The sequence below is a fragment of the Sinocyclocheilus rhinocerous genome, unplaced genomic scaffold (genome assembly GCF_001515625.1).
Source record: "Sinocyclocheilus rhinocerous isolate Xijiao unplaced genomic scaffold, SAMN03320098_v1.1 scaffold4923, whole genome shotgun sequence".
In the NCBI taxonomy this organism is placed as follows: domain Eukaryota; kingdom Metazoa; phylum Chordata; class Actinopteri; order Cypriniformes; family Cyprinidae; genus Sinocyclocheilus; species Sinocyclocheilus rhinocerous.
Genome location: NW_015656588.1, coordinates 60,078 through 82,815, shown reverse-complemented (window position 1 = coordinate 82,815; position 22,738 = coordinate 60,078). Strand labels below are relative to the sequence as shown.

At 38.4% G+C, this 22,738-nt stretch overlaps 2 protein-coding genes and 1 long non-coding RNA gene across 4 annotated transcripts; 2 read left to right on the top strand and 1 right to left on the bottom strand.

Annotated features, from left to right (window-relative positions):
• The first annotated feature begins 171 nt into the window (after positions 1-171).
• LOC107720311 (E3 ubiquitin-protein ligase TRIM39-like) lies at positions 172-12,916 on the top strand. Its single transcript, XM_016527993.1, has 8 exons — positions 172-236; positions 2,472-3,105; positions 3,219-3,314; positions 8,657-8,890; positions 9,047-9,194; positions 11,071-11,115; positions 11,847-11,873; positions 11,989-12,916. The coding sequence occupies exons 2-8, from the start codon at positions 2,479-2,481 to the stop codon at positions 12,552-12,554; spliced, it is 1,743 nt and encodes a 580-aa protein (XP_016383479.1). The 5' UTR covers positions 172-236; positions 2,472-2,478; the 3' UTR covers positions 12,555-12,916.
• LOC107720313 (uncharacterized) lies at positions 9,835-22,373 on the bottom strand. Its single transcript, XR_001637601.1, has 3 exons — positions 22,274-22,373; positions 21,879-21,883; positions 9,835-9,846 (listed from the first exon to the last, which is right to left on the bottom strand). It is a non-coding gene; the product is annotated as an uncharacterized LOC107720313 (long non-coding RNA).
• LOC107720312 (UPF0687 protein C20orf27 homolog) lies at positions 14,604-21,841 on the top strand. Of its 2 annotated transcripts, XM_016527996.1 has the most exons (7): positions 14,604-14,832; positions 15,436-15,508; positions 16,869-16,980; positions 17,247-17,383; positions 17,499-17,649; positions 19,762-19,887; positions 21,321-21,841. In XM_016527996.1, exons 3-7 carry the CDS (start codon positions 16,962-16,964, stop codon positions 21,389-21,391), a joined length of 504 nt encoding a protein of 167 aa, XP_016383482.1. In that variant the 5' UTR covers positions 14,604-14,832; positions 15,436-15,508; positions 16,869-16,961; the 3' UTR covers positions 21,392-21,841. The 2 variants fall into 2 exon arrangements, with proteins under 2 accessions (XP_016383482.1, XP_016383480.1); XM_016527994.1 differs by lacking the exon at positions 15,436-15,508.
• Positions 22,374-22,738: the final 365 nt, after the last annotated feature.

The following is a 22,738-nucleotide window of genomic DNA, read 5'->3' as shown; positions in this document are numbered from 1 at the left end:
CTGTCCTGTTCTTATGAGACAGCATGTGTTAGTCGAAAGAAAACATTTAAAAACAGATGAAAAAGAGCCTTAAAAATCTGCACTTGTCTGACTGGTTGGATCAGCAGCCAGGTGTGTGCTTGGCCTGTTGGTATGCGGACATACCTGTTTCCAGGAGGTCTCCACTTCATAGTGAACGTGTCCTATGTGCCACATCCTAAGCGGAACAGAAGAGAAGAGAAAAGGACAGACAAGAGGTTCGTTTTTAAATGAGTATCTACGTAGGTGAATTTGTCTTTTAGATTGTATTTCCATGTACTCATATACTGTATGAGTGTATATGAAGGTGTTTATGTAAGGTTGGGTTCTAAATTATGACATGTAATTGACTGAGATCATGAGATTCTAACTATTTTGTAAACACAACATATTTGTATTAATACTATTAATATTTTTGTTTACTTGCTTCTAATAAGAGACATTTGTCAGAAGAAGCCCTAGTGTAATTATAGATTACAAGATATTTCAGGAAGCATGTGATTGTACTTTTGCTAATTTGCCTTTAAGAACTAATTTGTGATGATAAACTAAGAATACGTCAGAGTATTTTCTAGCTCTTGGTTTTTCTGACGGCCTGTTTTCTTAGATCAGTTTTTACATTATGTAAGGGTAAGAAGGCTGCTCCTAGATCAGGTTTGTTGTATCTGTGTAGCTGGTCTTCATTCCAACATTTTAATTACTAGTTGTACATAACTAGTAATAACTGAAAACTGTTCCCTTTTAATGCCAGTTTTAACGCATTTAACTCTACTCTATCCATTAGATAGAGAGTCAGTATTGTAACCCGAAGGTTGAGGGTTCGAGTCTCAGGTCTGGCAGGGATTGTAGGTGGGGGGAGTGAATGAACAGCGCTCTCTTCCACCCTCAATACCACGACTGAGGTGAGACCCTTGAGCAAGGCACCGAACCCCCAACTGCTCCCTGGGTGCCGCAGCACTATGACTGCCCACTGCTCCGGGTGTGTGTTCACGGTGTGTGTGTGTTCACTGCTGTGTGTGTGCACTTGGATGGGTTAAATGCAGAGCACAAATTTCAAGTATGGGTCACCATACTTGGCCACAAGTCACTTCACTTTCACTCACTTGAAATGATTATATATAGTATATACACTACTAGTAAAAATTTTTGAATAGTTTTTGAATGATGTCTCTTATGCTCACTAAGGCTGTATATTATAAAATATATTTTAAAATGTAATTTATTCCTGTGATGGCAAAGCTGAATTTTCTGCAGCCATTACTTCAATCTTCAGTGTCACATTGATCCTTCAGAAAACATTTATTAGTATTAGTAGTAGTAGTGGCAGTAGTATAAATGTTGTTTTAATTGTTTAATATTTGTGACCCTGCACCACAAAACCAGTCTTAAATCACACGGGTATATTTGTAGCAATAGCCAACAATACATTGTATGGGTCAAAATCATCGAGTTTTCTTTTATGGCAAAAATCATTAGGATATTAAGTAAAGATTATGTTCCATGAAGATATTTTGTAAATTTCCTACTGTAAATACATCAAAACTTTATTTTTGATTAGTAATATGCATTGCTAAGGACTTTATTTGGACAACTTTAAAGGTGATTTTCTCAATATTTTGATTTGTTTGCACCCTCGGATTTCAGATTTTCAAATAGTTGTATCTCGGCCAAATATTGTCCTATCCTAACAAACCATACATCAATGGAAGGCTTATTTATTCAGCTTTCAGATGACGTATAAATCTCAATTTTAAAAAAGGACCCTTATGACTGGTTTTGTGGTCCTTGGTCACATTTTGTGGAAACCATGATACAATAATATAATTCAAAAGTTTGATGTATTATTATTATTATTAAAAATTATTATTATTATATAAAAAAAACAGCAAGGACACATTGAACTGTTTAAAAGTGACAGTAAAGACATTTATTATGTTACAAAAGATTTGTATTTCAAATAAATGCAGTTCATTTAAACTTTCTATTCATCAAAGATTCCTGAAAAAAATGTGCCAACTTTTCCACAAAAATATTAAGCAGCAAAAACTGTTTTTAATATTGCTAATAATAAGAACGATATTTAATAGCTACAATACTAACTAATACAAATTGAACATCAAATCAGCATATCAGAATGATTTTTAAAGGATCATGTGACACTGAAGACTGGAGTAATGATGCTGTAAATTCTGCTTTGCCATCACAGGAATAAATAACATTTTAAAATATATAAAAATATAAGAGATTTTTGATCAAATAACTACAGCCTTGGTGAGCATAAGAGACAAAAATCTTAATTATTCCAAATTGTAAAAAAATAAAAACAAATAAATAAATAAATAAAAATAACATCTAAAAAAAAACATCTATATAGTGGTTATGTGCAACAATGGCTGACGTGTTTGAGTGCACCTGTGCATTTTGTGTTTTTCAATCAGTCTGTTTGCTTTCAGATACACAATGTCATTTCCTGGTGAATTCCTGTCAGAGGAGCAGTTTACCTGTTCTATTTGCTTAGACGTCTTCACCAATCCTGTCTCCATACCCTGCGGCCACAGCTTCTGCTCATCATGCATCACGTTCTACTGGGAGGGTCAGGGAAAAAGCTGCTTCTGTCCTTTGTGCAAGGAAAGCTTCCGCAAGCGTCCTGAGCTCCACATCAATCACACGCTCAAGGAGATCACAGAGCAGTTTAAACGGATGGCGGAGACCACGATGAGCGCACCTAAAAGTGCACCTGCAGATTCACCATCCAACCCTTTTTCTGCAGTGAAACCTGGAGCGCAGAACAGGCCGGTAGAGCTACCCAGAGGCCTCCTGCCAGAAATGAGGAGCCGCTTTCAAAGATCATCATCCAGTGAGCCTTTGGCATCCCATGATACTCATTCTCTCCCTCCTGCCAAGACACCCAAGCGAAACTTTAGTGTGAGTGGAACAGGTTCCAATGGGCCACAGTGTCCCAGACATGGGCATAGTTTGGAGCTACTCTGCAAGACTGACCAGACATGCATTTGTATAACATGTGCAGAGAGGGAACATTATGGGCATTCTGTGATAGAGGCCAAGAGAGAGATGAATATTAAGAAGGTTAGTGTACGTATTATGCACGTGAATGAGAAGTAAAATCAATTTAGGACTAAAGGAAAATGTTTATTTATGTATGCGTTGCATCTGTGTTAACAGTTTGTATCTATGCTTAGTCCCAGTTGCGCATCTTGGAGGTGGAGCTACAAGGATTGATCACAGTCAGAGAGAGGAAGATAGAGGAGATCCAAACATCACTTGCAGAAATTCAAGTATGTGCATCTAACATTTTAAAGGAATAGTTCACACTCACATGGTAATTTGTAGCTATTTTATGTTTGGGTAAATTGGAAGCGAATTTGTCTGCTTACTGGTAGACCTTCATGCTTACTTTTAAAATTTAAAAAACTTGTACGATTCACATCGTATGAATTCATACAAAATCACTACCTTGTAAAATAGTTACGTTTTCTCATGAGATTGGGTTGGTAGTTCACCCAAAATAAAAAAAAATTGTTTCATTGTTACTCACTTTCATGTTGTTCTAAACCCATATGCTGTTATTTTGATTGAGGTGCCCAGGGAAGTACACTGCTCTCAGGGAGAGGAGCTTTCCCTGGGCCCACAGGAGGATCTGGTGTGCCAGCCTGTATAGGGGGCGCAAGCGCAGACCCCCCTGCCGGTTAATGTAGGAGACCACCGATGTGTTGTCTGTGAGGACAAGTACATGATGTCCCCTTAGGTCGGGAAGGAAGTGTTTTAGAGCTCGAAACAGGGCCAGCATCTCCAGGCAGTTTATGTGCCACGTGAGATGACGCCCTTCCCACAGACCCTGAGCAGAGTGGCCACTCATGACCGCTCCCCAGCCCGCGAGGGAGGCGTCTGTCGTTAGCGTTATGCGACGACAAAGAGCCCCCAGCACCGGGCCTTGAGACAGGAGCCAAGGAACCCTCTTTGCATGATCAAGGTCATGCATAAGGCACGTAAGCATCGGCGCATGACCTTGATCATGCGAAGCGGGTTCCCCCTCGGGGAAAACCCCTTGGTCCTGAGCCACCACTGCAAGGGTCTCATGTACAGCAGGCCAAAAGGTATCACGTTGGATGCAGCTGCCATCAGAACCAACAGTCTCTGAAACTGTTTGACAGTAAGTGACTGGCTTTCTCTCACTCCCTTCATGGCTGTGAGAATCGCTTCGATACAAGCAGGAGACAGCTGTGACAGCATCGTCATCAAATCCCACACCACGCCCAGATAAGTGGTCCTCTTTAGTGGAGAAAGCAAATTTTTCTTGGCGTTTAGCCGTAACCCCAGCCCTTTCATATGGGCGAGGACGACATCTCCATGACTGACTGAGCTAGAATCAACCAATTGTCGATGTAATTCAGTATGCGGATGCCCTGGAGTCGCAACGGAGCCAGGGCAGCATCCACACACTTGGTGGAAGTGCGGTGTGAGAGTGATAGGCCGAACGGAAGAACCCGATACTCGTATGCTTCACCCCCGAAAGCAAACTTCAGGAACTTCCTGTGTTGAGGAAGGGTGGATATGTGGAAGTATGCGCCCTTGAGATCTATAGCCACGTTCCCACTGTCGGGCCAAAAGCAGGCACGCTAGTGCATGCCAGGGCCAGTCGCGTTTCCACTGTCATTTCCGGGGCTTGATTGTGCCTTGTCAGTGCTTCCTCGGGGCCAACGGCCCGGGTTTTTTGCCCGACGAAAACCTTGGGCCAAAGCGGGACAACTGGGGCTAGAGGAGTGGCTATGAACAAAGGCAGAGTTTCTCCACGTCTGGAGAACGTCAGTGCCGCGCATTATTTCATAAAGTTAACAGATAACAAACCAGCATCAAAGACTTTTAAAATAAGTTGAGCTCAAATCTCACTTTAAGACAGCAGCGAGTATTTGAAACTTCGATTTGAGATCCAGTGTGGATTATGATCACCATACCATGCAGAAATAGGTATTTATAAGCGATGCAAAAGACTATGCACGCTAGCCATTAACGTTACCATGGTAAACATGGGAAATCAGACGTCAGCTTCTCATTCTCTATCACAATCGTGTATTTATTTAGTAACATATTTTATCTGTCATAAGCTCCGTGTACGTCTTAAAAAATATCATAATAATGGTTTTTGTTCGGGAGCTCCCTCTGCTAATCAGGTCGTATTTTTGATGGAAAAAATATAGAAATTATCATTCTTTCTAAATGTGATTGTGACTACAAATAAACAATAACAGACTCGACTGAATAAGTAGGCTGTGTCCTCTTTCTTTTGTTAAATAACGGTTCATACCGCTTTATTTCTGTGTGACTAATTTTCAATCCTGATAAATTAAATCATTATGATCAATGTATCACTTATTATTGTAAAACATCGATGCTTTTGGATTTAAATCTTTAACAAAACATGCAAACAAACGGCCGCTTTTATCATGTTAGTTTTGTGATCGCGCTAGTTCCAGTGACTTTCTGATTAGTTTTCTGATAAATCTTCTCTTTGTTGGTGAAATGATGGGGTTGCGTGACATTGTTCCTGAGAAGTGTGCAAAGGGCGGGTTTTAGTGAAGCGCAGCGGAGCTTCTGACCCGACGGTGGAAACACATCGTGATTTTGGGCTCGGTGCTACAGGTCCGAGGCTATTAGCCCCGCCCGGCCCGTTTAAATCACTGGCTCGCACTGGCCCGACAGTGGAAAAGCAGCTAATCGTGACAAACCAGTCCTCGGACCTGATTTGAGACACAATCTGTTTGATAGTGAGCATCTTGAACCGAAGGCTTTTGAAAGCACGATTCAAAAGACGCATATCTAAGCTCGGACGCAACCCACCATCCTTCTTCGGAACGATGAAGTAACGGCTGTAGAAACCGGACTCTCTCTCTCTCTCTCTCTCTCTCTGAGAGAGAGAGAGAGAGAGAGAGAGAGAGAGAGAGAGTAGGAACACGTTCTATGACCTCCTTCCTCAAGAGAGTGTCTACTTCTTGTTCCAATACCTGAGCCTGCACGGGGCCCAGTTCATACCGCTTTATTTCTGTGTGACTAATTTTCAATCCTGATAAATTAAATCATTATGATCAATGTATCACTTATTATTGTAAAACATCGATGCTTTTGGATTTAAATCTTTAACAAAACATGCAAACAAACGGCCGCTTTTATCATGTTAGTTTTGTGATCGCGCTAGTTCCAGTGACTTTCTGATTAGTTTTCTGATAAATCTTCTCTTTGTTGGTGAAATGATGGGGTTGCGTGACATTGTTCCTGAGAAGTGTGCAAAGGGCGGGTTTTAGTGAAGCGCAGCGGAGCTTCTGACCCGACGGTGGAAACACATCGTGATTTTGGGCTCGGTGCTACAGGTCCGAGGCTATTAGCCCCGCCCGGCCCGTTTAAATCACTGGCTCGCACTGGCCCGACAGTGGAAAAGCAGCTAATCGTGACAAACCAGTCCTCGGACCTGATTTGAGACACAATCTGTTTGATAGTGAGCATCTTGAACCGAAAGCGTTTGATAGCACAGTTCAGTAGATGCAGATCTATGATCGGACGCAACCACCCATCCTTCATCGGAACGATGAAGTAACGGCTGTAGAAACCGGACTCTCTCTCTCTCTCTCTCTCTCTCTCTGAGAGAGAGAGAGAGAGAGAGAGAGAGAGAGAGAGAGTAGGAACACGTTCTATGACCTCCTTCCTCAAGAGAGTGTCTACTTCTTGTTCCAATACCTGAGCCTGCACGGGGCCCACTAGTGTGGGAATGACCACGAGGTGGAATGAAACGAGGTGGACAAGAACCGAACTGAATTCTGTAGCCTCTTTCTACAGTCTGCAGGACCCATTGTGAGACATTTGGCAGAAGTTTCCACGCTGCCAGAAAGTCTACTAAGGGAACCAGCCTCTCAAGACTGGCCTCTGGTGTAGCTAGTGGAGCCACTTTGGTGCCCTGAAGTGGATGACCGGCAGGGAACGACCAACCTGACTGCTCTAGCGCCCTCACTTGAGGGGACGAGACTTCCCGTGCTGTACCGTTGCCGGGCGGCAGCTGGGAAGTTTGCCTGTTGGAGCTCACTAAGCCCTGAAGCACCAGGGGTGGCAGTGTAGCTCCCTGAAGGCACTGAGGAGGATCGGGCACCATATACAGAGGTATAGACTTTAGACTTTATTGTCCACCTTAGGGGAAATTCTTCTTCACAGCATCATTCCATTCCACAGACAGTGTCACCATGACACAACATCCTGTCATAAGTATTACACATCTAGATGTCAAAACTACATTAACAAAGTCCGCTTTATATCAATGTCCGCATCCTGGCCTATTCAGCGGGGCCTTTTATTCGGGGCCACTATAACAGCAGGAATTAGGCTTTTCCCGAAGCAAGCCCTTCTGGACCTTAGTACCCTGTACTAAGTCCTGAAGGGATTGGGGTGGGGTACCAATTTAATGGGTGTGTAATGTCCTGCTCAACTGAAGTCGCCATACGCATAATGGCCCTGTTGTTTAATTTTGTCAAGTTTGATGTGTGAAGACCAATTACAGGGGTTAAAGCAAAAAAAATCCTGAGCCTGAACTTTGTTCCGGGGCTTGGGGGTTGCGGGGGCGGACACCTAAAATCAGATCTCACTTATTAATCAATATTGTTATTATCTTTCAAATTCTAATAAATAAACTAATAAAACAAAATGGAACAAATGAAGTGCAGCACATGCAAAGAATGCAATGACTGTGGCAACTTTAACATTTGAAAGGATACTATGGCAAAGTTATAGTTCCTATAGTAGTAAGTGTTCCTTACTCAAACTGATTTTTTTTTTTCATGAATATATGATTGACCTGAAGAATGAATGCTATGTCATATTATGCTATGAAAATTATTAGCTTTATCACGCTCATAGACACTAGGGGTGTGACAATCAGTGTTGGGCTAGTTACTCAAAGAATGTAATATATTACTCATTACTACTCCTTTCAGAAGTAATATTGTTACGGCAACGGTGATCTGATGTAAACTGTTAACTGCCGCAGCCAAAGAGCGCAAAAATCACTAAGCAACAGCAACAACCGAGAGGACGGTGAAACATTCAATCATTTATCATTACCGTAATAAAAAATGTCATTTAAACGGGCAAGAGAAAGCGTGCTTTTGGCATTAAACGACAACTTATTGTCAGAAGAAGAGTTTTTAGTCTTGTATGATGCCAATAAGTCTAAAACCCTAGATTTACCATGCAAAATATACTCGCCTTTTAATCTGTCACGTAGTAGCGACTATGGCAAATTAGCTGTACTCCCATAGTAGACCGTTACAATGTACACGTCACGAAGCAGCACTTAAAGTCGCGCATGCGCAATCGCACTTTCTTTGCCGTTCCATCAGCTGTTGTTGCTTAAAGTCCCTACTATTGCACTTAGTTCAGAACGTGGTCTCGTAAGGGCATTCCCAAAGCGTTTTGACGCAGCTCGAGTTCCTGAAGGGAAAATTTGTTTGAATATTCTTCAAAATACCTTTTTTTCCATAGAAAAAGTCATATGGGTTTGAAAGAACGTGGTTTCCTCATTCTCTTAATTCTCCTAATTGTCTGCTATATTTTCTTCTTCGTCTCGTTTGTTTGCTTTAAGGTAAATGCAGAGCGAGAGAAAGCAGGTACTGTGAGTATGTTTGCTGAGTTAATGAAAGCTGTTGAGAAGTCCCAGGCTGAACTTCTGGAGGTGGTGGAGATGGGACAGCAGGCTGCAGAACTTCGCTCTCAGGCCTTCATACGTGACCTGCAGACGGAGATCTCTGAACTTAGAAATAGATTTAGCGACATCAATCAGTTGACCCAGTCCCAAGATCATGTTTCCTTCTTCAAGGTAAAACCAGACTTAAACTGTTTTAATTATTGATATTTGAGAAATTGTCCCATGTATTCACCTTAAATAACTTAACCTGTCAAAAGCCAATTGTTTGTTTTATATTTATTACCCTGAAATATAACCAATATTTAATGTATTGTCGTTTCTTTTCAGACATATCCAGCCTACAGTAGTTTACCTGAGACAAAGAGCTGGGCAGAAGTGGCCTTGACCCCTGACCCCACTGCAGGAGCAGTGCTGAGAAATGCCACTCAGATGGTGGAGGAGGTTCAGGAAGCCCTGAGAAGACTATCTGCGATCTGTAAGACAAAGTTCCTTCATAAACCGCTCTTTAACAGATAATTTACATACACTTTCGTTGCAGTTCCAAACCCAAATGACTTTTTTCCGTAGACTGGAAAGTGCATAACAACAGAATTTTATTTTTCATATATTCCTTCAAATTAATAGGGTTTGAATATTGTTAATGTGAACAGAATGACATCATCTTTGACTCAAGAGCACTTCAGATGCTTCACCTCACCAAACATATTGTTTGTTTAAAATCCAAGGAGATTTTACAGGTTTTTTTTATTGGTTTGGTACTATTTTCATAAGTAAGGTGTACATTTTCAAAACTCTTAGTACAAAACTTTAAACTGATCACACTTGTAACACCACTAGTCATTCTTTCAAAACCTGATCTCATGATTTCATTGTAGTTGCACATATTTTCATTCCACATAATCATTGTTTCAGAACACAAGATCATTGTGATATGTATTGCGAACATTTTATTTAATCACCAAAACACAACAGTAAGATTTAAGTAAAACTTTCAATTTAGTACTTTTAACAATCAGTTCATTCAAGAGCAAACAATGCAAGATTCATATTTCAAATCACCTTTGTTTCTGAAATAATTACAGTAATACAGGCAATAACTGTCATGTTAGAAAATACACTTACATTACCTAACTTGCATATCTCACATAAAATCCTTAATGTTTGTAAAAGTATTTATCCAGTGTGTTATCAAAAGGTGTGATAAAGGTATGACATGGCGATAAGGTTTTGTGCAAGAGCAGAGTTTACTGTCAGTGGAGGAAATGTCCTTACTGTGCCATATGACTGAATCTATACTGTAGCTGAACTTTTCAGATGAAAGTTGAGGTATAGTAATGTGCATTCTCTACCATGGCAATGCCTCTATATACAGTATCACATGCCATAATGTAATGTAAAATGCTGTATTTGATGCCATCTGTCTCCCTTCTTCTGATACATCTCTGATCAATCTCTGATCAGTTCCTCTCCCTTGTGTCCTGCTGTATGTCCACAAATGGCAAAACACACCATTTTATAAATGAGGATGTCCTCAAAAGCAGGTTTTTGGCGATTTTGTCAGGTTTTGCTCACTTCTGGGTACCAATTTGTCCCCAATATGGTTAAGTAGGTACACACACACACACAGGTATTCCTATCATTATGGTGACATTCCATAGGGGTAATGGGTTTTATACTGTACAAACTTTATATTCTATCACCCTACACTAACCCTACTCCTAAGCCTACCCTACGAAAATTCTGGGTTTTTCTCATAGAAAAATTAAAAATCTCCCACAAGGACAAGGATTTCAGATATTGCCATTTTTGTGGGGACATTTTGTCCTCAATACTGTAACATAGGGTTTACCTAAACCACTCAGTCACACACTCTTACAAAATAGTGGTTATCATCTATGATAAATCACTTATAGTGTAAAAAATTATTAATTACATTTGGTTATCCCTAAATTGCAAACAAGTTCTTTATTGAATCTATATCTATATAGTAGTATAGTATAGAGATGTACCAAATGATTCACTGATTAACCATTTAGATGAGTCAGATTAAATAACAGACAAATGTATTAAACTGAATGAAAAGACATGCAAATGAAAAGTTTGATAGTAAGAGTTTTATGAAAGGTAGTTACTGTGAATGAAACATTTATATAGATTAAATAATTATTTTGTGTCACTTTTGATGATCTGTTGTGATATTAGTGCTAAGAGTTTTGAAAATGTAGCAGATGCTTGTAAAAATAGTACCAAAGCAAATTAAAAAAAAACTGTAAGACCAGAATTTTGATCTTTACATGTACACATAACTGTTTTCTCAGTCATGTTTATGGTATGTATTGTTGTGCTGTCAGGTTTGCGCCCTTCCACAGGAGACCCACTGGAAATATATCAACAAAGTACGTTTTTTCTTCTCCTTTTCCTCCGACCAGTCCAATTTTAGCTTTCCGTCACAGTTTTCAGTGCTGGGGGCTAAATCATAAAAATTACACAGTTTTAATGTCACTACAGAGTGCAGAACTGCATTTTCTCTGTTACAGTCCACATTTCAAAGCCAGGTTCAAAACTAATCTTATAATTTAAGCTTTTAAGATATTATCGACTATATATTGTTGGCTCATATGACAAATTATTTGTCGATGACAAATTAAATGCAAATACACTACGTCTTACCCAAGAGTAGCATAAAATAAAATCTTGAATCTTGAAAAAATGCTGAAAATGCCTGTTTTCATATATGTTGATATTATTATTATGACAAAATACACTACAGGTCAGAAGTTTGGAATAATTGAGATTTTAAGAACTGTTTTCTATTTTCATATATTTTAAAATATAAGTTATTCATGTTATTTTATCAGCTTAATTTTCAGCAGCCATTAGTCTAGTCTTCATACATGATCCTTCAGAAATCATTCTTATACGTATATGCTGATTTGATCCTTAAGCATTAATAATGGTTCTTATTTTCAATGTTGAAAACTGTTTTTGCTGCCTAATATTCCAAACTTTTGACTGGTATTGTATATGAATGGACTTATAGTCTTGTACAAAGCCATTTAATTCTGCATTTTTCTTTTTCTTTTTCATTTTAAAAGTAATATTTTTTTCTGCTTTCATATATCTGTAGAAGTGTGGAAAGTGCAGGAATATGCAAGTATGAGATCATTTCATATTATTAGATACTTCAAATATGTGTTATTTATGTCACCTTTTTCATTTGTATGTCTGCAAACATCTTGTTTTCGACTCTGTCCTGTTTCTATCCTCAGTGGATGTGACCCTAGATCGAGACTCAGCCCATCCGCGTCTGATTATCTCTGATGATGGTAAACAGGTGCACTGCCGTGACCGCTACCAGACAGTGCCAGACACAATTGAACGGTTTGACCGTGTAGTGTGTGTACTTGGCCGCCAAGGTATAAGCTCTGGCTGCCATTACTGGGAAGTTGTTGTGGGTGAGAAGACGGACTGGGATTTGGGCATTGCTAGTCACTCCATCAACAGGAAAGGAAAAATAGTCGCACACCCAGCTAATGGATTTTGGTTTCTAAGTCTACGAGACAAGCATGAATATGTCTTCCGCACAGAACCATCAATGCCTATAGTTGTACACCCAAAACCACAGCACGTCGGCGTGTATGTGGACTATGAAAAAGGTCAATTGTCCTTTTATAATGCAGATACAAAGTCACTGATATTTACCTTCACAGACTCCTTTGCAGAGACTTTATATCCTTTTTTCAGCCCATGCACGAACAAATCTGGAAAAAATGAGGCCCCGCTTATCATATGTCCTGCCTATCCAGCTAACCCAAGCGGACAGACTGAAAAATGAAAGAATAGTGGGATAGAATCAAAAATAAAGCTCACAGGGTTTGTTTACTTTATTATTTAATCACACTTTATTATTTACAATCTATGAGATCATTCATTGGCTTAATGTTTTTTTTAATATATATTCAACAAAACATAAACAGCTAATCCTTATAGACTATATACCTTATAGACTATATGATATACCTAAAACAAAAAGACTTATGAAGTGAAAATGATTGCCAAGGCTTGAAATCTGGGATTTAATTTGACACTGAATACAAGATTGGATGGTGATGGAGATCTGATTGTAAAATAACCTCCCATTAGTATTAAGCTTGACCAAGCATAAAAATGTATAATATTCAAATATGTGTTTTGTACATTATAGTAAAACAAAATAAATGTGAATATACAGTATATAGGCGACTGCATCTCTTCTATTTCAATGTTGTCTGTACTCTCTGAATTTCTAGAGTCCATATTATGAGGTTATGGTCCTTTAAGACAAGCCAGAGACCAAAAGGTCTTTAAAAGAATCTACACAGCAACTTTTGTAAGTTAAGGAGTAACTGTGGCTTTAAAGGTATAGTTCACCCAAAAAATGAAAATTCTGTCATTAATTACTCACCCTCGTGTCGTTCCAAACCTGTAAGACCTCTGTTCATCTTCGGAACACAAAGATATTTTCGATGAATTCCAAGAGCTTTCTGACCTTGCATAGACAGCAATGCAACTACCACATTCAAGGCCCAGAAAGGTAGTAAGGACATCGATAAAATAGTCCATGTGACATCAGTGGTTCAACCATAATTTTATTAAGTTACAAGAATACTTTCTGTGCACAAAGAAAACAAAAATAACGGCTTTATTCAACCATTTCCTTTCCTCCGTGTCAGTCTTCGACACACACGTTGTAGTACTCTTGTGAACAAAAGTCAAACTGACATAGAAGAGAAGAAATTGCCGAATAAAGTCGTTATTTTTTGTTTTCTTTGCGCACAAAACGTATTCTCGTAGCTTCATAAAATTACGGTTGAACCACTGATGTCACATGGACTATTTTATCGATGTCCTTGCTAATTTGCTGGGCCTTGAATGTGGTAAATCCCTTGCTGTCTATGGAGGGTCAGAAAGCTCTCGAATTTCATCAAAAATACCTTAATTAGTTTTCCGAAGATGAACGAAGGTCTAATAGGTTTGGAACGACAAGAAGGACATCGATAAAATAGTCCATGTGACATCAGTGGTTCAACCATAATTTTATTAAGTTACAAGAATACTTTCTGTGCACAAAGAAAACAAAAATAACGGCTTTATTCAACCATTTCCTTTCCTCCGTGTCAGTCTTCGACACACACGTTGTAGTACTCTTGTGAACAAAAGTCAAACTGACATAGAAGAGAAGAAATTGCCGAATAAAGTCGTTATTTTTTGTTTTCTTTGCGCACAAAACGTATTCTCGTAGCTTCATAAAATTACGGTTGAACCACTGATGTCACATGGACTATTTTATCGATGTCCTTGCTAATTTGCTGGGCCTTGAATGTGGTAAATCCCTTGCTGTCTATGGAGGGTCAGAAAGCTCTCGAATTTCATCAAAAATACCTTAATTAGTTTTCCGAAGATGAACGAAGGTCTAATAGGTTTGGAACGACAAGAGGGTGAGTAATTAATGACAATTTTAATTTTTGGGTGAACTCTTTAAGTTATGCAATTGTGACTAATAATAATAATAATAAAATCATTTTGCCTTTTATCATAATTGCAACTTTACGTTTCAAATTATTTTTTGTAAAGGCAACTATATTTCACAACTGCAGCTTCTTTGTTGGCTTATAAAAACTGAACTGATGTATGTGTGCAGTGTGATATCATGCATTCTAATCAAAGCAGCTACAGCATGATTTTTTATTTATTGCATCTTTGATTTCCAGTTGGCCATTTATTGTTTTTCATTCTATTTTTGTTCATCTATATCAGTTTTACATTTGCAGTGCTGGGTGAGGCCAATGTGGTCACCAGCTCAGCTCAGCCCTGCTCAAAGCCAATGATAGTCAAGAGATTCTGCTGGGGCACTGGCCCGGACCTCTTGCCTCCACATTTCGTGTATATAATGATGGAGAGGTAGAAAAGGAGAGCTAGACGTTAAGTAACCACCAGTAACCAATGGCTGTAGCTCCTTTCTTGTGACCGCGCGCAGCGTCAGACCTCCACACGCTGCGTTCGAGGGGACTGATGGCAGAGCGCTTCAGGCAACGCCACAAACCTGCTTCCACTGTACAGTCCATGTAACACAGGTAAGTTTGATTTCAGTGAATTTCCGATTAAAATTATTTTTATTTTCAACTAGTCTATGTGCACGCGCACATTTTAAAGCTACCATCACTGCACAAATAGTTTTTTTTTCTTAAGTGGGAGCTATTAATAAAAGCATTAAAAAAATAATTTAATATAATAAAAATAAGCCGCCTTGCAGTCATCAGAAGACATTTTTCCCCAGGTGTATTTATGATTCTGTCTATTAGACAAGTCAAACGACAAGGTAGGATATATGATTATTATACAAAATGTGCGCATTTTGACTAAACCACTTACTCTTTTAATGTCGAGTTGTTGATTTTTTTTCTGTCAATGGTGCCAAACGGGACACTGGCACGCGACGCAGTGTTGTCCCATTTTTACACAGACCATAACATGCTGTACTTTAATAAATTATGAACGAGAGATGCCTTGTCGTCAGGCGCTGCCTTCGAAGGGTTTGTGTATCCGGCAAAGGCGGACTCCTCGGGGAGCGCCTATATCTAATGTAGACATCTCTATAACTTGCATCGTCCATCTCAGCGATTATTGTTGCATAAGCCGCTTTTTTTCTTATCGTCATGTTTGACGTGATTTTGCAGAGGTGCTTTGGAAGAATGGCTGGAAATAAGTCGTCGGGATGAGCGCGGTATCATAAGCCGCTTTAGTTTGAATGTGAGTGTCATTCTCTGAAATAACCTTCACTAAACTGGCGTAATGACCCCGATTAAAGCCAAAGGTTTTCATGTGAAATTGTTGTGTATGTCACTGTTAATCAGGATGGGTCTGGAGTCCCATCTGCGTGCATGATCTACAAATAAATCTACTACAGGGGACAATATCAGGGTTTACCTCTCTGCAGGTCTGTACATAGAGTTCCACTCCAAGTAGACTACATCATTTATAGTACAAAAACACAGTGTGCAGTCTGATTACAACAACAGCTTACAAGTTGACAATTGTGGGGATTTATTCAATAATTTGCCAAAACAATTTTAACTGCTATTTAAAGGTACACACATTTTAAAATTCACAGCCATTTTGAGGAAAATTAAAATGATGTTTTCTAGAAGAAGAAAAAAACCATTTTACATGGACCACCCATCATGAGTGCGGCCATGTTGAGATCACATGACCAGCTGTATCTCGCAGTTCTCGCTTAAATAATAATAATAATAATAACAATAATAATATGTTTACTTTATAGCCTATACCTTTTTATGTTATATACCTTTTTTATGTATCTTTTCTTCCATGCAGCATATCATTAGGGGACTGAATCCAAAAATGTCCATTATATGGATGTGTGTAGTATGAGGCAGAGAGAAACATAATTCAGAATTAATAAAACAAAACATAAACATTTTCGATATGAAACAACAGCAGTAAAATTCATGCACCTATGCTAAATGGTGTCAGCACAAAGTCTAAAATTGATTTGGGGGCAAACAAGCAAGCATCTGAATGGGGTTTTGGCCTAATAACAGGCCTCATAAATGATAACTCAGATGATTTGCCACATGATAATAAAGTATTACAGTTGTGGGGGACCTCCATCCTGTGGCATTGAACCCAGCAGGATTATGCTGCAAAGCCAATGAAATGCAAATCAAGAATGCTCATGGGATGCACAATTAATAATTTAGAAGTTGGGGAAATAACCTGCATGCAATTTAATATCTTTAAATCTCTCTCTCTCTCTCTCTCTCTCTCTCTCTCATGAATCAATCTGCTTCCTCTTCAGTTTTTTCCCCTTGCCAGGCAGCATTAAAGTCTTCTGTGAAATGATTATAAATCTATGTGTTGAGCTCAGAGTGAGTCAGCGTATGCATATGCATCATCCTCCTGACAAGTCTGATATATATTTATATCTCTCTCTCTCTCTCTCTCTCTCTCTCTCTCTCTCTCTCTCTCTCTCTATATATATATATATATACTGTATATACTGTCTGAAACATCAGGGAATAGGACAGTACAGAACATTACAAACTGATCATAGATTACATAACTCACAGTATCTTCTGTTCTTCTGCAGGGATCATTCTCTCTAACTCAGTGTCTGTTATTTAGAGATGATATCAAATTGACGCCAGTCATCATACCTGGATTTCCCTGGCCTTATATTGAAATGGCAACAGGAAGGAAAAGTCAGTGTCTTTTCTGGGTTCATAATGTCTATTTGAATGTGTATACATTTTTTAAATAATATTTAGATTTTTTCTGCATCATCTAAATGTGCATTATGTATTTATACATTTATCCTTTCTCGTCGTCTTTTAACACGTCCAGTGTGTGTTTGTTCTGACAGCTCTCCCACACTGGGTTCAGCCTGCATTAATCATTGCAGCATGTATCTTCTGGTCCAGTATCCATCTCTGTGATCTTAACTCCACCCCTGTTTTGTCTTCGCCAGGCTCCACTTCAAAAGGTGGAGTACATTTCCCTGATGATGATGATGAAGACGTTTCCATTAACAAAAGCTGTGATGAAAAGCTTCAGGATAAAGTAATCACAGCTCTACCAGAACCTGATGGTGCATATCTTGTTAAGGTGAAAGAAATTGCTTTCCAAAAACAAAAAACTTGAAAAATAAACGAGAAAAAAACAAACAGTATATAAGATGTGTTGCATCCTGAAATCGTTGACTGCTAAACTCTGTATCTAGGTGGGATTTTTAAGGAGCCATCACAAATATGAAATCATCTTTTCTTTGCCGCAAGTCCCAACACTAGGCAAAGATGTCTCCCTTTCTCCCGCACTACGCAGTTCTGCAAAACCACGACTACGTGCAACACGCATTACACCACACACTGAGGGTATGTTTTTATAGTGTTCTTATGGTGTGTGAGGGTCATGTCAGAAAGATTGTGTTTAGTTGCACACACATGAAATTTGTACATGCAACCTATTTAATTTTTTTGTTCCTTTACAATGATTTGCATGCACAAAATACTATAGTATTGTACAGTTACAATAGAATATGGAATATATAACAATTCACGGCACCTTAATAAATGAAAAGTTTTACAAAATACGTGTTGCACTTGTAGGAGGAATGTTAAAAATGCATACAGAAAATTACCCATAAATATGTTATCATTTATTATATTTATATAATGTATTTCCAGAAACATTAGATTATGTTTAGAAACATAGATTATATTTTTTAACCAATATTTGAAATAATTTATAGATATTTCCTTATATTTAATAAACCAACTTGCATTCACGAAGAACACGTTATTTCTCAGAATGTTGTCAAAAATAATACAAATGTGTGTGTGCGTGTGTGTGTGTACTCATACACACACAAAATACCATATTGTACAGTTACGATAGAATATATACAGTACAATTCAATATACAGCACCTTCATAAATTTAATAAAAAGCAAACACACACCCAATGCACATTCTTTATTCACTATTTTATAGATTTGTAGAGTTGAAAAATCTTGAATTTTACTTAGAAAATTGGCATCTTGTTCCGACCAATTTATTTGAACGCGCATTGTAATTACAACTTTCCAACTCGTAAATATAAACTTCCCAGGTGGACTTGAACACACAATTAGACCAGTATTTACCATACAGATGGTCTTCTTTTATGTCACTTATCAAAATCTGCCTACAACCCTTGCATTCTCATTTATTCACATAAGCCCTATTAAAAGGTGTTCAATAGTTAAACAGACACTTTTTAAACTGTAGCTACATACAGGAGACTTATTACAGGGAGAGTCTCACTGGAGCAACCTGGGTTAAGTGCTCTGCTCAGGGGTACAAGATTAATGAACAGTACTTGTGATCTTGAAACCATCTTAATCTTGCTAGAGATTAAACAAGAAACCTTTAAGAAAATAGTCCAGATTTATATCCATTAGGCTTCCCTGACTCAATAAATGATGAGAAGTTTCAGAAAACTAGATACATATAGCTTAAACTAAGCAGTTACAATTAAAAACAATGTAAACAAGGTTGTAAAAGCGTAAGCGCTATCAGAACCGTTAATGTAGATCTAAGATCGCTTGTACACCTGACTGGTAATAAAACATCAAGCCAAATGCAAGACATCATGTTACGATCAATAGTCACACTCCTATTTCAGTCCGTCATCGATCTCTCCATTAGCTGAAACTCACTTAGCGCGTTTATAGTAGTGTCATTTTTCCCACAGTTGAATCTCTAGGGAAATCTTAGCAGGTTTGCCATATCTGAAAATACAATTTATATTTTAAAAGAAACTGCAAGCACTTTGCAGTTAGGTGATTGTTTCTCTATGATGATTTCAGTCTTCCAATCTTATCCTGGTCACTTAGGCGCATTCTTTTACCCATCTTTTTTATTGTCCTTGTCATTTTGTGTTATCTTTGTACTCCTCTGTATCTGTATTGATTCCACACATTCCCATTCAGAAAACTAGATACATATAGCTTAAACTAAGCAGTTACAATTAAAAACAATGTAAACAAGGTTGTAAAAGCGTAAGCGCTATCAGAACCGTTAATGTAGATCTAAGATCGCTTGTACACCTGACTGGTAATAAAACATCAAGCCAAATGCAAGACATCATGTTACGATCAATAGTCACACTCCTATTTCAGTCCGTCATCGATCTCTCCATTAGCTGAAACTCACTTAGCGCGTTTATAGTAGTGTCATTTTTCCGACATTTGAATCTCTAGGGAAATCTTAGTAGGTTTGCCGTATCTGAGTGTACAATTTATATTCTAAAAGAAGCTGCAAGCACTTTGCAGTAAGGTGATTGTTTCTCTACGATGATTTCAATCTTCCAATCTTATCCTGGTCACTCAGGCATTTTCTTTTACTCATCTTTTTATTGTCCATGACATTTTGTGTTGTCTTGGTATCCCTCTGTATCTGTATTCATCCCACTCACTCCCATTCATCTGTCTGTGCTCTTTTAAGGGGGAGCGAGGGTGGTTTGTGAGTACAGCGCTCAGCAGGAGGGAGTGGTGCAAGAGGAACTCACCCTGGTCAACAGGAGCAGAAGGGACAGCAGCGTCCGAGTTCGATTACAGGCCAGAGTCATGGGTGAGAGAGACACACACCAACTGGTGACCGATCTCTAGTCATTCATAAGTCAAGTCAAGTCAAGTTTATTTGTACAGCGCTTTTCACGATACAAATCATTGCAAAGCAACTTTACAGCAAATTAAGTTTCTACAATATTTAGTGGTAGCTTATCAGTGGTGACTGTCAATTAATGTACATATGGCAGAAATGTACGGTCTCAGACAATTAGCGCTTTATCAACAGTAACCAATAGGTCTGAGAGGAAATCTGTAAATTCTTTTAGGAAATCTGTATATGGCCCTGGTGGTCTAACAGAGCGTTCATGAGGTGAAGTGTGTCGTTTCTGGACCAGTATAGTTGCCTCTGCGTATTTAGTTCATTTCAATTGTTTCAAAGCAGTTTTACAGAAATATTAAGCTCGGATGGGAGAAAGTACTTTTTAAAATTAAATCCAAAAACGAAAATTCTCTTTTCATTTATCCACCCTCATGCTGTTCCAGTTGTTGTTTTTTTCAGATGAACACAAACTGAGAATTTTAGAAGAATAATCCATCTCTGTGAGTCCATATAATGCAAGTGCATAGATCCCTCAAAGTTGTGCTTTAAAAACTATGCAAAACGAACACAGGCTGTTATCCATGCGACCCCAGTTGATGAATTAATGTCTTCTGAAGCAAAAAAAACTACTAATATTGTAAATTTTAAATCAACCGTCATATTGACAAGTTGGCAAAAAAGCATGGTTTATGAAGTTGAAAAAGTACTCCCCTTTATTTTGTAGTAAGGATATAAAAACGTGCTCAATTTGATTGTTAGAACTGTTAAGTAACATTAAGTGAGAACAAATTGAAATAAATAGAAAATCCCCTCCACTAAAATAAATATATACATTTTAGTCATGAAACTTTAGATGGCGCAGGCTGATGGTTGTTAACGTAAACCCTCCATCTTCCCCAGCTCCACCTGTATAGATCTGCTAGTTAGTTTATATGCTATTTGTGCAGCAGCAGCAGTATGTCTTAAATACTCATGGCACCGTATCGCCGTATGCATTGGCAGTAGCAAGTTCCTGTACTTGCTTACAGCAATAATCTACAACAACAGCAGTGATCCTCAAATCTGGCTCGCGAGATCAACTTTCCTGCAGGGTTTAGCTCCAACCCTAATCAAACAACTATACCTGTGATTTTCTAATGATCCGGAAGACATTGATTAGCAAACTCAGGTGTGTTTGATTAGGGTTAGAGCTAAACTCTGCAGGAAAGTGGATCTCGCGAGCCAGATTTGAGGATCACTGAACTACAGCAATAACCAACAGCATCAGCAATTCAGCAGCAGCAGCATAGCAGATCTATTCCGCCAAGACCAAACACATTAACATTGTCATTACCATTACCATGCTAAAATCTTCCGAGAGTTGTCATGATTAAACTTTTTTTTTTTTTTTACAGATCGCCACCACGGGACACCAATGTTACTCGATGGAGTGCGGTGTGTTGGTGAAGAAAAACACACAAAATAATGACACAGAGAAGATGTGGTTAAATTGGTTTGCTTGTGTAAATGATGAAAATAAACCAAAATGAATGAATGCATATGTGAATGTGCCTAAGAATGTGAACAACCCATCTCACAACCATCCATGGAGGATCACAACTGAATTGTTCCCGCACTAAAATTAAAATAGAGCCACTATTCTAGAGTCTACGTATCACAGGACTGCTAATGACATCACAAATTCAACTTTAGTTTTTAACAGAATTTTAAAGGTTATGCGTTTTATTACAGTAGAATTCAATCAAAAAGCTTTTTTTAAAAGAAAAGCAATACCAATGCATTTGGCCAAGGACAACAGATATGTCACAAGGAAATAGTCATTAATTCACTCATGTTCACTACTATATATTGAGCTTCTCAGATGCCACAAACTGTAAACAAAAATTGTTTGGCTCAGCTAGTCGCCATTAAATTAATTACGTCATTAAATTTAGAATGTCTTTCAAGAACACTCAACCTACTTTATTTATTTATTTTGCAAGTACTTCCTGAACCTAATGCATGAAGATGGAATGTATGTATAATCATGTGCATAAAATACACTGTAAATACATGATTATATATAATCATGTCATCCTCTTGCTTAAATGCTTTGCAACCATAATCAATCCTTCCAACTTCTGTGATACATTTCTCAAATATGATGTGATTTGTTAATAAAAAAAAAGTAGGCTGTACAGTATAAAACACTTGTTGAATGCTTCATGCACAAATAATTTTGGGATATGCATTTTGATGCATTGGCCTACCCAAACATAACTGACATTATTATCATACCCAGGGGGAACGTAAGCAGTTTGAGGACAGTACCACCAAGGTGCAGGTACATTTAACCACTTACACTTACCGAACGCACAAGGGCTCTTCTTTGTGAGCATTCTGAGTGTGCGGTTAAAATCTAGCCTAGAGCGCCACCTGCTGTTAAAAACTAAGCTCAGAATCGATTCCAGAGAGAATCGCGATGCATTCCGATAATCTCAGAATCGATTCACGAATTGTGATGCACCGATTTATTGTCCCAGCCCTATTTGCAATGTTGAACTGCCTTTAGCAGCCTCCCTTTGCTCTTTCTCTCTGTCTCTGTCTTCTTTTTTGTTAAAGGGGTCATATGATGTTGCTAAAAAGAACATTATTTTGTGTATTTGGTGTAATGCAATGTGTTTATGCGGTTTAAGGTTCAAAAAACACATTATTTTCCACATACTGTACATTATTGTTTCTCCTCTATGCCCCGCCTTTCTGAAATGCGTCGATTTTTACAAAGCTAATCGGTCTGAAAAGCGAGGTGTGCTCTGATTGGCCAGCCATACAG

Excerpts from the sequence above, each read along its gene's own strand:
- LOC107720311 (XM_016527993.1), top strand. The coding sequence starts at position 2,479 with ATGTCATTTCCTGGTGAATTCCTGTCAGAGGAGCAGTTTACCTGTTCT. Across the intron at positions 8,891-9,046 it reads ATCATGTTTCCTTCTTCAAG|ACATATCCAGCCTACAGTAG; the intron begins GTAAAACCAGAC and ends GTTTCTTTTCAG. Across the intron at positions 9,195-11,070 it reads GAGAAGACTATCTGCGATCT|GTTTGCGCCCTTCCACAGGA; the intron begins GTAAGACAAAGT and ends TTGTGCTGTCAG.
- LOC107720312 (XM_016527994.1), top strand. Across the intron at positions 17,650-19,761 it reads CATTACACCACACACTGAGG|GGGGAGCGAGGGTGGTTTGT; the intron begins GTATGTTTTTAT and ends TGCTCTTTTAAG. Across the intron at positions 19,888-21,320 it reads ATTACAGGCCAGAGTCATGG|ATCGCCACCACGGGACACCA; the intron begins GTGAGAGAGACA and ends TTTTTTTTACAG.